General features: G+C 39.3%; 1 protein-coding gene across 6 annotated transcripts in view; it reads right to left on the bottom strand.

The window, feature by feature from the left end:
• gapvd1 (GTPase activating protein and VPS9 domains 1) overlaps window positions 1–14,727 on the bottom strand; it is a 37,920-nt gene that overhangs the window by 22,763 nt on the left and 430 nt on the right. For 3 of the 6 annotated variants that reach the window (XM_008419200.3, XM_008419202.3, XM_008419199.3), the window contains exons 2-8: window positions 5,455–5,673; window positions 4,753–5,020; window positions 4,099–4,671; window positions 3,926–4,009; window positions 3,311–3,445; window positions 1,813–2,005; window positions 1,216–1,296 (exon numbers count right to left, since the gene is read on the bottom strand). In XM_008419200.3, the coding sequence (XP_008417422.1) occupies window positions 1,216–1,296; window positions 1,813–2,005; window positions 3,311–3,445; window positions 3,926–4,009; window positions 4,099–4,671; window positions 4,753–5,020; window positions 5,455–5,639 (1,519 nt within the window). In that variant the 5' untranslated portion in view covers window positions 5,640–5,673. The remainder of the gene's footprint in view (window positions 1–1,215; window positions 1,297–1,812; window positions 2,006–3,310; window positions 3,446–3,925; window positions 4,010–4,098; window positions 4,672–4,752; window positions 5,021–5,454; window positions 5,674–14,727) is intronic. The other 3 variants (XM_008419205.3, XM_008419204.3, XM_017306818.2) reach the window with 1 other exon arrangement.

Consider the following 14,727-nt stretch of genomic DNA (forward strand, 5'->3'; position numbering starts at 1 on the left):
TTTAGAAAACACAGGAGGAAAAAAAAAAGGTAGAATATTTTACACAATAACCAAGTTTACTTGGAACCTAATTCTATATCTGCACATTTTAATTATAACTCATTGCGTATATACTGTGCAATTTTTACTCAAGGTTAACACACCGTCCCATGCCTGTTGTGTATGGATTAGAAGCAGCAATTAATTTGTTAGGCTGTTTAAATGCAGACGTATACAAAAGCTCATGCATCGCTTATCATGGGCTCCAAAAAATAAAAAATAAAAGCCAACATGTCTTTTTATGCCGTCCTGTCTTCTAGTACAATATATTTTTCCAATTCCACCAATTAAAAAATATCCAGATAATTCAAGAGTTTATTTTTTATATACATTTTAATAATAAATAATTTTAAAAATGTGCTTCAGTAATGTTTATTTTAAAAGGGATTCTTAGAAGCGACACTTCTAGTATATAAATCTAATTATTTCTAATTGTGTTTTTCCCCATTTCCGAATAAATTCAATTAAGTTAGAGGTTATATTTTTGAAAACATTCAGTGGGAGATTACTCATAAACTATTTATTTTAAAACTTCTTACACATCTGTACTAGAAGTGCCAGTAACTCCAAAGTTGTTGTATACATCTGTATTCAAAATATTACATACGGCACTTATCGCAACTGGAGATGCACTGGTCAGACTTTTCCTGGCCAGTGCAGATTTCAGATTCCAAATTGAGACTCATCCTGCAGCTGATTGGAGGTTTCAGTATTTGGCCTGTGATCACAGTTCAGACCACATCAAGAGAAAATATGTTTTGTTTTTACACTAAGATAAAATGACATTTTCTAAAGTTCCACTGTATACTAGTGCTGGCTCGAATATGAATGCTATGCAGTCCTACAGAACAGAAGAAAATAATATTTTGCCTCCACTCTACCTGGTAACGAATAGCCAAAATCTGATGAATGGCGAAGCAAAAATAATTATAAAAAAACAGGTTAAACAAAATCAGTAACAAAGAAAAAAAAAACATTTTCTTTATCATGATCAGTAAAAGCTCTGTGCACACATGGACGACAGCAGTGCTACGCAACAGAAGCACGGTGGTCATTGTGCGTCTTGGAGAACGGACTAAAGCTTAATGTGCGTTATCTGACACGAAGGCTGGGTGAGACGACAACAACAGTGGGTTAGGTGCTCTGAGGCTCCAAGCTAACCGACAGGCTACCCACCAAAAGGGGTTACTAATGGAATGTGAGCAGACAGAGTGGTGGTTGAGGGGTCCCAGGATGTTATAGCAGCTAAATGTTGTCCTGGTCATTCAATGGCAGCACGAGAGGAGAAGAGAAGGACAAAGTAGGGAGTTGGAGACAGAACAAACACAGCATCTGAGAATTCATCACAACAACATCTGAGTTTGAAAAGAAGCAAACACAAGTGGTTTGTTTCTATGCAAGAGTGCTGCTAACACCACCATTTGAGAAAAAAAATCCTAATGGCAGTGCTCTATGCTTCTTTTTTTCTATCCATTACAATTAAAATAGTTAATTTATATATGGTAATTTAATTGGTTGTCATTTCTGTAATTGAACCTGAATCCAGGGCATGCTAATTATCCCTGTAACAAGCTGAAAAGTAGCTCATTAGCTTCCCATGAAACAGCTTTTCACCACTCAGCTCTGCTTCGTTCTAATTTTTATGAGATTTAGTGCACATCTTTTATTGCCTTATATCTGAAAATGACATCACTACAAACAGGTCAGTAAATGAAACCTGAAAACCTGAACAGTAAGAAGACACAGATGGAGAACGCAGCACAGGAGGGGTACCTATAGGTAATCTGTTCTTCTTGTTGGCAGGGGTTGTAGCTGGGGAAAGCTGAGGGGTGTTGGAAGGAGTCAGCTCCAAACTGTTGCTCTTCACGGTTCGAGAATGGGGGACGTTAGCCAGCAGAGTCTCCAGGGCCATGTGCTCCTCCTCTCGAAGGTGGTCGCCTGCCATTACGCTCCGAACGAAGTCCACCTACAATACAAACGGAAGACATTTCTCAGAATCAAATGAATTCCTAAACTGTTTTGGAGAAGTGAGTTGGTTGACTCGAACAAGTTTATACTTGACATTTTAAAGTCTAAAAAGAAATTAAGAGTTTTTTAAGACACACAACACAATCAAAAAGTGATTGGAAAATGATACAAAGTTTAATCTTTTATTTTTACTAATGAAAAAATTTACTCAGGGTGGCTATATAGAAATACATACCATGCTTTCCAGCATGAACACCATGCTTATATCTGAACATGACATCACTACAAACAGGTCAGTAAATGGAACCTGAAAACCTGAACAGCAAGAAGACACAGATGTATGGTGTGTATTTCTATATAGCCACCCTGAGTGCAACCACTATTTGCTGAACTTACAGATGCAAAAATTTATCAGCTTCACACATCTAGAAGCAGACACTTTTACCTGCAAAAATCATACTGAGGACAGTCTAAACCTGATCCAAGAAGAGCAATCTGTAAAAAACTGAAATGGCTCTTTTTTTTCCCAATATATTTTTTGATGAATATTTAGCTCAAGATTTTTTTTTAGCAATAACTCTAAAACTAGGGTCCTAAAAAGTTTATTTTTCTTCCAGTTTTTTTTTTAATCAAATCTTTTTCAGTTTTTACCGTTTCGCCTTTTTTTTTTTTTACAAGTACTGTTGGATCGAGACGCCTAAAATGAGTGAAAACTGAAAAAACGAAATGTAGTGGGGGTGGGGGGGTAGTGTATGTGCAAACTACATTAATTGGAACTCTGGGAAAACAAAACCAATCAATAAATGTTGGGGGAAAAAAAATGTAGATATGAAAACTCGAAAAGAAAGCATATCAATTTAATACAATTATCTGTATAAAACACTTTATTTTTTAAAAACACTCAAATTTATCATCTTTTGGGCACTAGAATGAGAAATTAAATTTGTTAATACTGTGCTTCTACAGTTCAGTTTTCCTTTTAGTTATAGGAAGCCCCTGACATTTGACTCCTTAATGTATTTGCTTTGGTGTTCCTCTGTATAAACGCTCCCTCCTTAAATTGCTGTAAGCCTTGGAAGAACATTGTACACCACACCTTTAAGATTTTTATCTGTAAAAAAAACAAATTATAAAAACCACCATGAATCATTTCCCTTATACCTGTCAGTTATGCACAGTGAGTGTCCATCACATAAAATTCTGATATAACACATTGATGGTTTCCTTATATTGCACTTGTAAGGATATAACAAAAGTAAAAAACGAACATTATATTTTTTTGGACCGCTTTAGCAAAACCTACCAGTGCAAGCAACTGACTGTGAGTAATGTAGACTGCAGTTCTACTGAGCCCTTCGAGGAGATTCATGGAGGACATGGGCGGGGTCTCAACTGCTCGTCCTCCAATCACCACATCCAGAAAAGCGGCAACACAGCTCTGGAAACACGGACAGAGCAAAAGAGAAGTTTTTCTAAAAGCACATCAAGAAGTGTCTCCTCCACAAAGAACCTTGATACCTGAGTTAAACTAGTGGGCTGCAGCTAACAATTAATAATCAATTATTCTAACAATTAGTTTTGATGATTAATTAGATTAAATAATGGGCACATTTAACAGATTTACAAAAATGTTTTTACCCTAAATGTAAAATGTTTTTTTTTTTTCCCCCGTACAGGTTTGGCTTAATTACTGCTCTGAGTATGTTGTTTTTTCAGCCAATGGCCTTTTTTTTGAGTGTGTATACTCCACTTAATGATTAATTAATAACTAAATTAGTCTAATTGATTCATCATGATTAATCCGATTAATCATTTCAGAACTACACAGCATTAGACTGTTAAGTACTGCCCTTTTAATCAAATACTAAGAATAAATACTAAAATTTGGTCAACCAGTGTGCAGATAGTTTGGAATCACCTTATCAAACTTAGACAAACTGCTTTTCCTCCTGGGGTCTATATCATCATCAGCCATGGCTAGCTGCTGCAAAAGCTGCCCCACCTGTAGAAGAAAAGCAGAACAGCACCAGATAGTTGATTTGTGATCTTAATGTGCAAATAAGTGCAGATAGAATCCTTCAGGAACCTCACCTGCATGAGATTAAAACGAGCCACTTCATTGATGGGCGCATCTGAGATAATGCCGTACTGTTCTGGGTTGACTATAGCCGGGCAAATGAAACAGGTCAGCAGGAGGTCGGTGCACATGGTGCGCACCTCGCCCACCTCGAGTTGCTCCACACACGACAGAGTCTTGTACATCTGGGACACGATCCAGCGCAGGCTGTGTGGGAAGCAGTAGGTGTTCTGCTTCAGGTAACCGATGAACTTGTTCACCAAGGCAACCAGCTTGGCTTCGTTGGCCTCCACAGCCGCCTGAACTCTTTGCTTGTAGTCCTCAGAGCCTTTCTCCCCGAAGCGTTCCTGCTGGGCCGGGGTGAGGCGCTCCGTCACCTTGGCCGGGTCGGTTTCCAGGTGATCCTCGTCCTCCACCAGCAGCTGCATTATGGGTTCGTGAAGGGTGGCGGTGAGGAAGAGCTTGGCAGAGTACAGGCCCTCTGAGAAGAGTTTGAAAAGGATGCTGAAGGCACAGGTTCCACGTCGCAGAAGACGGCGGGGGTTGTCGTTCTCCTTCAGCTCGAATTCTACCAGGTATCGCAACACCTGCCAGGAAAAAAAATAGATACAAGTTAAAGCCAATCATCTTTACGTATGCCTGCCAGACTGTTGTTCTGAACTTCTGACCTGCAGCAGGTAGCTCTCATCCTCCTGCATGATACAGTTGCCATAAAGTGAGGTGAAGACGTTGTGGATGACGCCCTGGGTGTGCTCCTGGTTAAGTCTTTCTCCTGCCACGAGGCAGGACGCAACAAGTCTGGGGTTTTCCCTCAGTCTGGCCAAGAACTCGCCATAGATCGTCTCCTGGAAACCCAGAGTCTTGTAGCCGTCAATAAACTGCGTATCTTCCAGCATCTTTGCATGTTGGCAACACTCAGCCGGAGAGGCCTCCACACTATAGGACAAAGACGTTTCATAATCAATATGATTTAAAAAAGAAAAAAAAAAACTCTTGCTTCAACAGACATTTAGTTTTTGATTTTCTCACAACAATGGCTCCACACATGATTAAAACTTAAAACAGAGTTTAAACGGTGAACAATGATCACAGACATATAGCAAAGTTGGTCTTGAAAGGTTGACATTGGGCTTCCTGATTGGTCCACTCAAAACCCTGAAATCAGTTCATTTCAAAAATACTTTTTTGATCCCGCAGGGAAATTAAATATAACTTGTACTAATTCAAGATTCTTCAAAGAGTTAAATGACCTATGCTTCAGACTCATGGCAGGAATAAGCTCCACCGACTCTTCTGTGAGGGGTGGTTTATGTAAAATTGTGGTTTCTAAAGCCTCCCAAGTCAAACAGAAAGCCTCATGGCGGCCTGACCTGGTGAGAATGAGCCGATCGAGGTTGATCCTCTGCTGCTTGGCGATCCAGGCCGCCCGGTACAGCCTCTCAGCCGTCTTCAGCACATCACTGTTGAGCCTCTGGATCAGCTGCTTCTCCGATGCCACATACAGCCGCTCCTGCTTTAGGTGGTGGGCCAGAGTGTGGATGTCTGGCTTCACCATCTTCACGGGCTCACGCAGACCGAGAACGAAATGGCTGCAGAACAAATGGAGACAAAAATCAGAAAATGAGACAAAGTCAAAAGCTCAAAAAAAAAATCTATCAAAACGTCTCATAGACACAAATGACGGGAAATAAAAATCCTGTTCACCAGGTGGCATAAACAATTGCATAACGCCTTTTAATGAGATTTAGACGAAGTTTTTTGAAGTCTGGGAAAACGGACCACAGTGATATCATCAGGGTTATCGCTGCTTGGGTTTCAGTTCCATTATTCTCCAAAAAAGGAAGTCAGTATTTATGGTTGAATGGATCGCACCATAAACTCCTCCAGTCACTTCACTGGAGAACTCTCAGAGCCGTGGGCTTAAATTATTTAACGAAAACAAAAAAAGATCACACTTTTCGCTCATCTAATGAGATATCTATTCAATTTAATTCAAAGACAACTTTAATCACCCCAAAGGGAAATTAAATGCTTCTATAACTGCAGGGTTTCACCTAGAACAGGCGGATGGTACGGGCACTAAGGCAGTCATCCAGAGGTCTATTGTATAATTTTTTAAGGTTTTATTGGCTCTAGTGGCCGTTATTTGAGAGTCGTTTGACAGGAAAGTAGGTCATGAGAGAGGGGGAAGACATCAGGTCACCAGGCCCGATTCCAGCCACCAAGACTCGTCCTGGTGGCTGGAATCGACCTCCATGGACATAGTCGAGGCCATGGTCGTGGAGACCTTGGCCATGGAGGCCTTGACAAAGGCCTCCTTACATGGGCTGTGCTGTTTTTTAACGAGTTGTAAACACTGAAGGCTGGGGGCAGGAAGAATCTTCTGTAGCGATCTGGATAACAGCGGCTCTGACAAAGCCTCTGACTGAAGATACTCTGTTGTTGTATGGCTGATTAAGAGGAGCTCAGTATTGTTCTTCATCTTATGAAGTATCCCAAATTGCACAACCATCTCCAGAGGTTTCACAACATTTTTCTTTATCAGCTTGTTTATTTTTTATTTTTTTACTGAGGATAGTTTTTTTATAATTTCCAAAAAACTAAATAATGTATGAAGAACTTGTATTCAACTGGACTTGGAAATGGTTGTTTTCTCCTAAGTATTGGGTGAACATTAGTTTGAGCGATGACGGCCCCATCATGCATGAGAAACCATCATTTGCATTCTGTATTCTTTTCACGAAGGGCCCAATGACAACAAAAGAAAGCTCTAAAGCTCCAGCAGATATCACATGGCCAAAAAAAATGCAAATCACTCTTTTGCATACCCACGGCCTTAATAGGCAATCCAAGCTGAGTGCATGAAATCTGAATGATTTCTCAGTGAATCCTTCCCTCAAAGTCCTCTTTATAGTCGGCTGTTTACAGTGAAAACCGAGATTAAAGTGTGGAATTGGGGTTCCGGGCAGAGAATAGGACTGGGAGCAGAGAAAACCGCCTGAGAGTGGGAATGACTGCGAGGCAGTGTCAACCCACACAATCTAACAGACAGCCACAGTGTTTTTGTTGATATGCTTGACAAATTAAATTGGTTATGTGTTTTTAAGACAAAAGATAAGCTCTACAGTTAATTACTGTATCAAATCATAAAGAAAAAGGCCCTTGAAATACCAGTTGATAAGCAAGAAAGGAAAGCTGCAGACAAATAATGCTCATTAAAAAAAAAACACTCTAGGATAGTAATTGCAAAAAAACAAATGTGCCAAACTATTAAAATGGTCAAGTGATTTGGGTCTCTCGTGTCAAGAAGCTTTTCCTGATTCAGAACAGTGAAGAAATAATGCATCAAGATGGTACTGTAGAGGTTGGAGGGCAGCTGAATGTGTTAAGTTGCTCTTTTCTTTTTATCCTGTTCCGTCACAAAAAACATACTGTAAATGGAAATGTAACATTTAAGACAGGGATCTACTAACTCTACAGGGGAAACACAAACCGATTGCGGTAAATGTCAACAAGGCATAATAAACACAGCTTCATACAGGGGATTATAAGTTAAGTCCTGAAGAGCCACATTTCTTCAACTTTCAGATGCTTTCCCTGGTTGCTGGCTCATGTTGGGAAACCCCAGGTTCAACGTGAACAATAATCATTCAGTCTTGATTATTGATATGTGACAGAATTATTGGACAAATTGTATTTTTGAGAATTAATTTTATCCTCATAATCATAATTTTATCATCAAAAAAACTAAAATCATCTCAGTCAATTTCCCTGTGTCTACAAATTTTGTCCCTGTGACTACAAAACTTATCGGTTTTGTTGGATAAAAACAAAACTGATAATTACTTTTATAATTACTTTAGGACCAAAGAAGGAATGATCAAGAGTCAGCACACAGCTCAGCCATTATAGCTGGAAACTGCTGATGAGGATTCAGGTCTCAAATGGACTCGGACCTGAACCGTCAGAGACGTATAAAGACAATTACAAAGTCAGCTTTCTATCAGCTACAGAACATTCCTTTGATTTTTCAAAGAAAATCCGGTTGCTGCAATGCACTACACAATTAAATTGTAATTTGGGTCGGTCTGGTGATGTAGATGAAAAACACACAGTTTTCCTCAGGAATAATCCCACTCCCAATTTGTCAACTTGAAGCTCTTAAAAAAAACAATCCATTTAGGGAAACATGGATTTCTAAACATATTCCCATCAGTTTACTTTATTATTACTGTATTATTATTAGAAATAGTAGCAATATGTTTCATAAGTTCACTTTTTCCACAAACACATTTAGAGTATTTTCTATATTACGTCTTATTTGTCTGGGAAAAATAGCAGTATTTCATCCTGAACACAAGATGCACACTGGTATGTCATTTAACATGTAGTTTGCTTTTTACATTGCTCTCTTAAGCCGTTTTCGCACTGCAAGGAACGGAACGGTACGGAACGGAAAGGCACGCTTCGGTCCGGTTCCACCCGTACTGCAGCCCTGTTGTGTTTGTATATAACTGAGGGCGCCATCGAAGCTGTACCTGACATCATTATTTTTGAAACTAAACAATGGTTTCAATGCAGCGACCGAAGCCTTTTCCTCAGAGATGCGGCGGAAAACTTTCTCATTCCTCGTTGACCGATCTAGCTCATTCTGTACTCGTTCATCAGCGAGTAAGCGGAGGAAAAAAAATTACCTCATCATGGGGCCAGGCAACAGCAGAATATTGAGGGGAATTCATCGCAAATTAAAAATAATAATAAAAGTATTAAAAGAGCACTCTACAAAATACAGTAAGAACAGTTTAGTGAGAGCCAGCTAGACCCGATCAACGGCTGACTCTAAACCAATCAGCTGCTGATTCTAAGCAGCACCGCTTGGAACCACAGCTCTTGTGGTTCCAAGGGGCCGGGTGGAACCGGTCGGAAGTTCTAATGCAAACACGGTCAGCCCTACTTTGAAACCGTTCCATTCCGTACCGTTCCTTGCAGTGCAAAAACGGCTTTATTGTGAACCTAATCTTTGAGCAAATTGGGAATACAATGGCAAAATACATTGTGCAAACCTAACATTTTCATGAAGTGTTAGCAAAATTCACAGTTGCAGAACATTACTTACCTTCCCGTTTATCTTAAAAGAATGTAGTAATTCCACTATTTTGCCACCCTTATAGGAAGCTGCATTGAATGCTCATGGAGTGAATTGCTGTTTAGAAAGCAGCCTCCTAAATTGTTTCCATAACAACATCAGTAAAATAGTTCTGTGTAATCCACTTGGAGAAAGACTATTTTTAATCCAGTAACCAGATTAATGTAACTCTCACCCATATTACCACCAACTGTTGAACTCTTCCCCTCAAAAACCCACCAGGCTCAAGCTTATGACTCACTTTCACATGCACAATCATATTCTTAACAAGGAGCATTCTTCACACAGAAGTGAAAAAGGCAGTCAGGATACTAAGTGGCTAGCAGGAAGGAGGACCATTGTCACTGGGCTGTGCGCCCGTCAGCTCTGTTAAAATCCACAGTTTATAGCTAACTGGTGAGTCAGTCAGGGAGAGCGCTGGGGAACTCTGAAGCAGAAGAGAAACCCGGTAACGCACTATGCGGATAATCTGCAACTCTTAAGAGTCCTGAATGAGGATGCTAATCCTAGTACAGGAGGCGACAGCCACTAAATATTCCTAACATGAATCACAACAGGGCCAGTTGTTGAGCAGAGTCATTTATCATTCTAACAAGGTAGAGAGAAATAACAGGTGAGGCAAAAGCAAGGCGAAGAGGGAGGAATTTTGCACGCCAGAGCGATCAGGTATGGAACACTGGCCAGTCCTCCCAGTACACGATCCCACACGTTTTCAGGCAGCCCAACCAAAAGTACAAAGCGTTTCTGATGGCTATTAAAAGGATTTCACTTTCCACAAAAGGCATTCGTGACTCTGAGCCAACATCCTCTTCACACTTCCTTTTCTGAACATTTCTTACACTGCTCAGCAAGTGAATAGTACAACTGAAGCCCATGTAGTTAATCAAAATGGACCCTTTCCTCCTTCTGAGAAATATTTCTGGAAAACTTAATAAATTCCAGGTTGGAGTGCTTGGACAGATTTTCAGGGACAACCAGCTGGGTGAGGAGTTAAAAAAAAGACTCAAACAGTTAACCTGGCTTAATTCCTTATTCTCATCTCGAGAACCTTGATCTCACAAGCCACCCCTCACCCTGCTTTCTATAATGCTTTGGAGACCACAAATTGAAAGGAAGAGCTAAACATGTGAATTTGGATTTCCTAAATCCAGAACTTTAAATTTGATACAGTAGATGATTATGCTAAAAACACTGAGGTACTTCAGCTGACGGTTGCAGAGTAGCTGTGGAATGTGCTGTCAGCACTCAGACTGCAACTGCATCAACTTCTGTGTTATGGTTAGCAACAATATGAGGTTAAACAATAAGTAAACATTAATGTCTACGGGACAGGAGGTCAACTGAACTTTAATGAACAATGCGCATCAGTTCTTACACTACACATTACAAAAGGAGAACAAATAATGTAACTCATATTGTCAAAGTATATTCAAAGAGTTGTTGTGGATGGTGATGCTGTGGGCAGGACGGACGGATGTCCAGTAGCAGTCAGTGTTGCAACAAATCTGAAATATGATTTGAAAACCAGGCAGAGACTAAATCCTTTCCTATTATCATCAACGGAAGAAATGGTTTGAACTTCTCCTTTTCTCTCTGCTCTTTGGTCCTGCTCTGCATCCATAATGCCTCCGTTTCAACACCTCTGGTATTTTGGGTCATAGTTCAAGTATTATTTGAGGGTTTTAAAATGCTAATCAGCTGCTCCCAGTTGTAAAAACAACATCTTGCTGGCTCGACTACGCATCATAACTGTCCGAAAGTAAAAAGGTAAAGCAATAATCCATCCAGTGGCACAACATCCAAAACCAGTGGGGACAACTGTCCAAACATGCAATGCCTCACAAAAAAAAGAACAAATCATAACTAATGTACAATTGCCACCATGAGTGACGCAATTCTAAAACTAATGTAAAGAATTGTGCATCAACATGAATGTACAATGAAGCAATTTAAGGATACAAAAGACTACTTTCTGCAAAAATAATTATAGTTCATTCATAATCATGCTACTTTACTGCTGAAAATATTCTGCAAGCTCCAGCGTTTCCTCACTACATGAATCAAACATGTACGTCAACCTTTCTAGTTCAAAACTAATTTTTCAAAAAACAGGGGTGGAGAGGGAGGAAACAGATTAAAGAGACTGATACACTGGGACAATCAGTTCCAGGACACACAGTCCGCACACTTCAGATCTCAAGTTTTTCCAACAGTGATCAGAACAGCAGAATCATGTTTCATCTTACGGCAAAGAATAATGCATTACCATTAATAAAACAGGCTTTTAGACATCCGGATACTGAGGTTTCTATTCAGTGAAGGCACAATAAAAGAGGTGTATTAGTTCATCCACAAATGTAAGATCTCCATTATCCATCATTAAGAATAAAGTGGGTTGGTATTTTTAAAGCTGAACAGCAGCTAAGAGCGCTAAGTGCTATGTGCCATACAGCGTTGGTTCTGATCAGCAGAACTACAGCAATGGGCTTGAAACATGTTAAATTGTACCTGCAATACAGTTATAATGATCAGAGTCATCAATGTGCTTCAGGTGGTACTAAATAGAAGAAAATTAAACAACTAATGTGTAAGCTTGCTAGGTGACTATGAATAAGTGCTTTATGCCAGATAGTTTGATCAACAAAATAACACACTAACAATTTGCCACTGATTAGGGTTGAGTTCTCAACAAAACTTTAAATCAGTGGTCCCCAAACTACGGCCGCCTCCACATTTGGTCCGGCCCCCTGAACAATACCTGAGAGCATTTAGATTTTTTTTTCATATATGGTATTTATTTCATAAATAGTGTTATTTCCTGGATTTTCTTTTTTTGTGGAGAACCCAGAGAGGGTTATTTGGTTATTATTTATTTCATTAATAGTGTTATTATTTATTTCCTGACTTTTGTTCTGTGAAGAACCCAGAGAGGGTTATTTAATTGTGCTTTCTAGAAAACAATACATTTTTACATTTAGGCACTCCTGCAATCGTCACACCTTTTCTGTTACAAACTGACTCCGGCCTGCCACCAGAGAAGGGAAAAGTTATGTGGCCCTCACAGGAAAAAGTTTGGGGACCCCTGCTTTAAATGTTCTGTGTTGCTCAGTGGCTAAAGCTAATCATGGGGCAGATGAGCACTGTGACAGAGGTCAAGGTTAATGAAGGGGCACTGAGCTAAATATCATGTTAAAATCTTATTCCCTCATCAAAAACACACCTGGTGTGTTGCTTTGATTTCTTTCACACATGTGTGAGAAATCCTTTGATCTCCCATGGCAACCACTCATGGGTACCCAAAAGCATGCTCTCACAAATTGCTGCCTATTTCCTCAAAGCTCCTCCTTGGAGCTGCAGCTCCCACTGAGCTTCCACAAAGCAAAGAATAGTTATAAACAGCATAATGGAGGAGCACTGTTAGAGTAGAAGCTTCTTAAAGAAACAGAGGCCAACTAAAAGACAAATTGTGAAGTGAAATTTCAGCAGTTTTATAACAACTGAGAGTAACACGGTTACTTGATTGTGCTAAAAAATGGCACAATGTGCCAGAAAAATATGTAATACTGCCCCTTTAAAATACGTCCCTCAGTTATTAGTGCACACTTTGTAAACAGGCTGTTGTGCAACAGGTGCATATTCTGGTCAGAAGTCCTTTAATTCACAAATAAAGCTCAAACATGGCCTTTTTAATCATACAACATATTTCAAAGTTAAAGGTGGAGTTTAATACTGATGATGATTTTTTGCTAATTCTACTTACTATTTAGAACTGTAATAAACAGTTCAAACTAGTTCTTTCTAGCCTTACAGCCATGATGAGCAGCCATTAATTATGTGGATCTGAAGCAGAGGCAATTTCAAACCATCTGTCAGAGAATCTGGTCGCAGTAAAGCTGAGTTTTAGTTAAGATTTGTAAAGCAAAAGGATTTGGAGTTGGCATTTTAATGTATTTTTTAACATCTGCAGTAGACATCACAATTGGATGTAGTAAATGTAAACATCAGTGTCTGTATGCGTTTACATAATGTAGACCTCAACTAAAATTTACAAAAATCTGCCAACTTTTTAAATCGGCACATTCCAGATTTCTAAATCTGAAAGGTCAACTTTTTTCTCCCACTACACTATTTTCTTGAGGTCTATTAAAATCAGTCCTGGATCAGTTCACTTCTTTAACAACTTGACAAAATGTCCAGAGTGTCCTACCTGTGCTTCCAGTTGATGGAGGGAACAACAACCAAAGAACACACTTATGTTATGTGTTAGATAATGATTCCTAATTTATAAGAGGAGCAAAGATGATTCACACCCCCAATTCATAACTTTAAACCGTTCCAAGAAAAAGCGTTAAAAAGATTTATCATCCAATATACTGTGTGTAAGTTCCTGACCGTTTCAGAGATGCATTAGTTTTGGATCAGCATGGGCATCACAATAAAAAAAAAAAACATGCATAGCAAGATTGTTTAGCTGAAACATTCAGTTTAGAACGCCAAACTCTGATCTTCTGGGAATTTTACAATCTATCAAGAATTAATACTACGTACATCTGGAATTGGATAACTATTACAATAGGCGCAATGAAAAATTATGGTTCAGCAGAAGGAAAGGAACATTAAGGTCTGAGTCAGAATGAATGAAAGCAACATGTGTTAGTAAGACGGAATATCTTTCATAACTGAATAAACTTGTAAGCAGGATGTGTAATCACATGGGCCTTATTCAATCCAAGTCATGATGTTTGTCACTAAATATAAAAACTGACAATTTCCGAGTAATGTGATTAAATCAGCAGGACGGCTGAAGTAAAAGCTTGTTGACTAAGCTTCACATGAAGTCGATCAGAATGTAGTAATCTCTAAAGTTCATATTAAACACAAAGTACTAAAGTACACACAATTAAGGAGATGCAGTGTAGTTTCTAGAACGTCAATTATTAACGTTGCTATGAAGTTTCCATTATTTTTCAGCAAGTAATGAGTTGATAACATTCTCCTTTAATGGAAAACAACAGAAAAGCAATTGTCCCATTAATCACCCTACTTATTGTTGTCATTACAGTATCTTAGGGAAAAATGAGGACATGATTATGTTCGTCTCCTCCTGAATCTCCAGTTGCTACAAACAGCTGCCAGTAATATTTGGTGTTTAAGCATTTTATCGTGTCAAATGACAGCATGCTGTTCAACTACCACACCAGGCCTAACTCGTTTCAGCGTCCCACCATCTATTGTGCAGCTTGGTATTTTAGCTCGGACATTCCTCTCACGGGCTGGAGGGGGACACATTTAGTTAAACTGCCAACTGTTTTAAGGCATAAAACTCAAAGTCTTACTGTTAAAAGATGAAGAAGAAAACCTCCTGCTAAGCAAGGCAGTCGATAAATCCCGATAGCTTTTATTAACGTCAAGTGAGGTTTTATATCGCCAGCTAAGGTGGCTTGTCCAGGGCTCTTTCTCTATGTAAAGTACCATTGAACGATCAGTTTGACGGATA

Source organism: Poecilia reticulata, chromosome 9 (genome assembly GCF_904066995.2).
Source record: "Poecilia reticulata chromosome 9, P_reticulata-male-v2, whole genome shotgun sequence".
Lineage (NCBI taxonomy): Eukaryota > Metazoa > Chordata > Actinopteri > Cyprinodontiformes > Poeciliidae > Poecilia > Poecilia reticulata.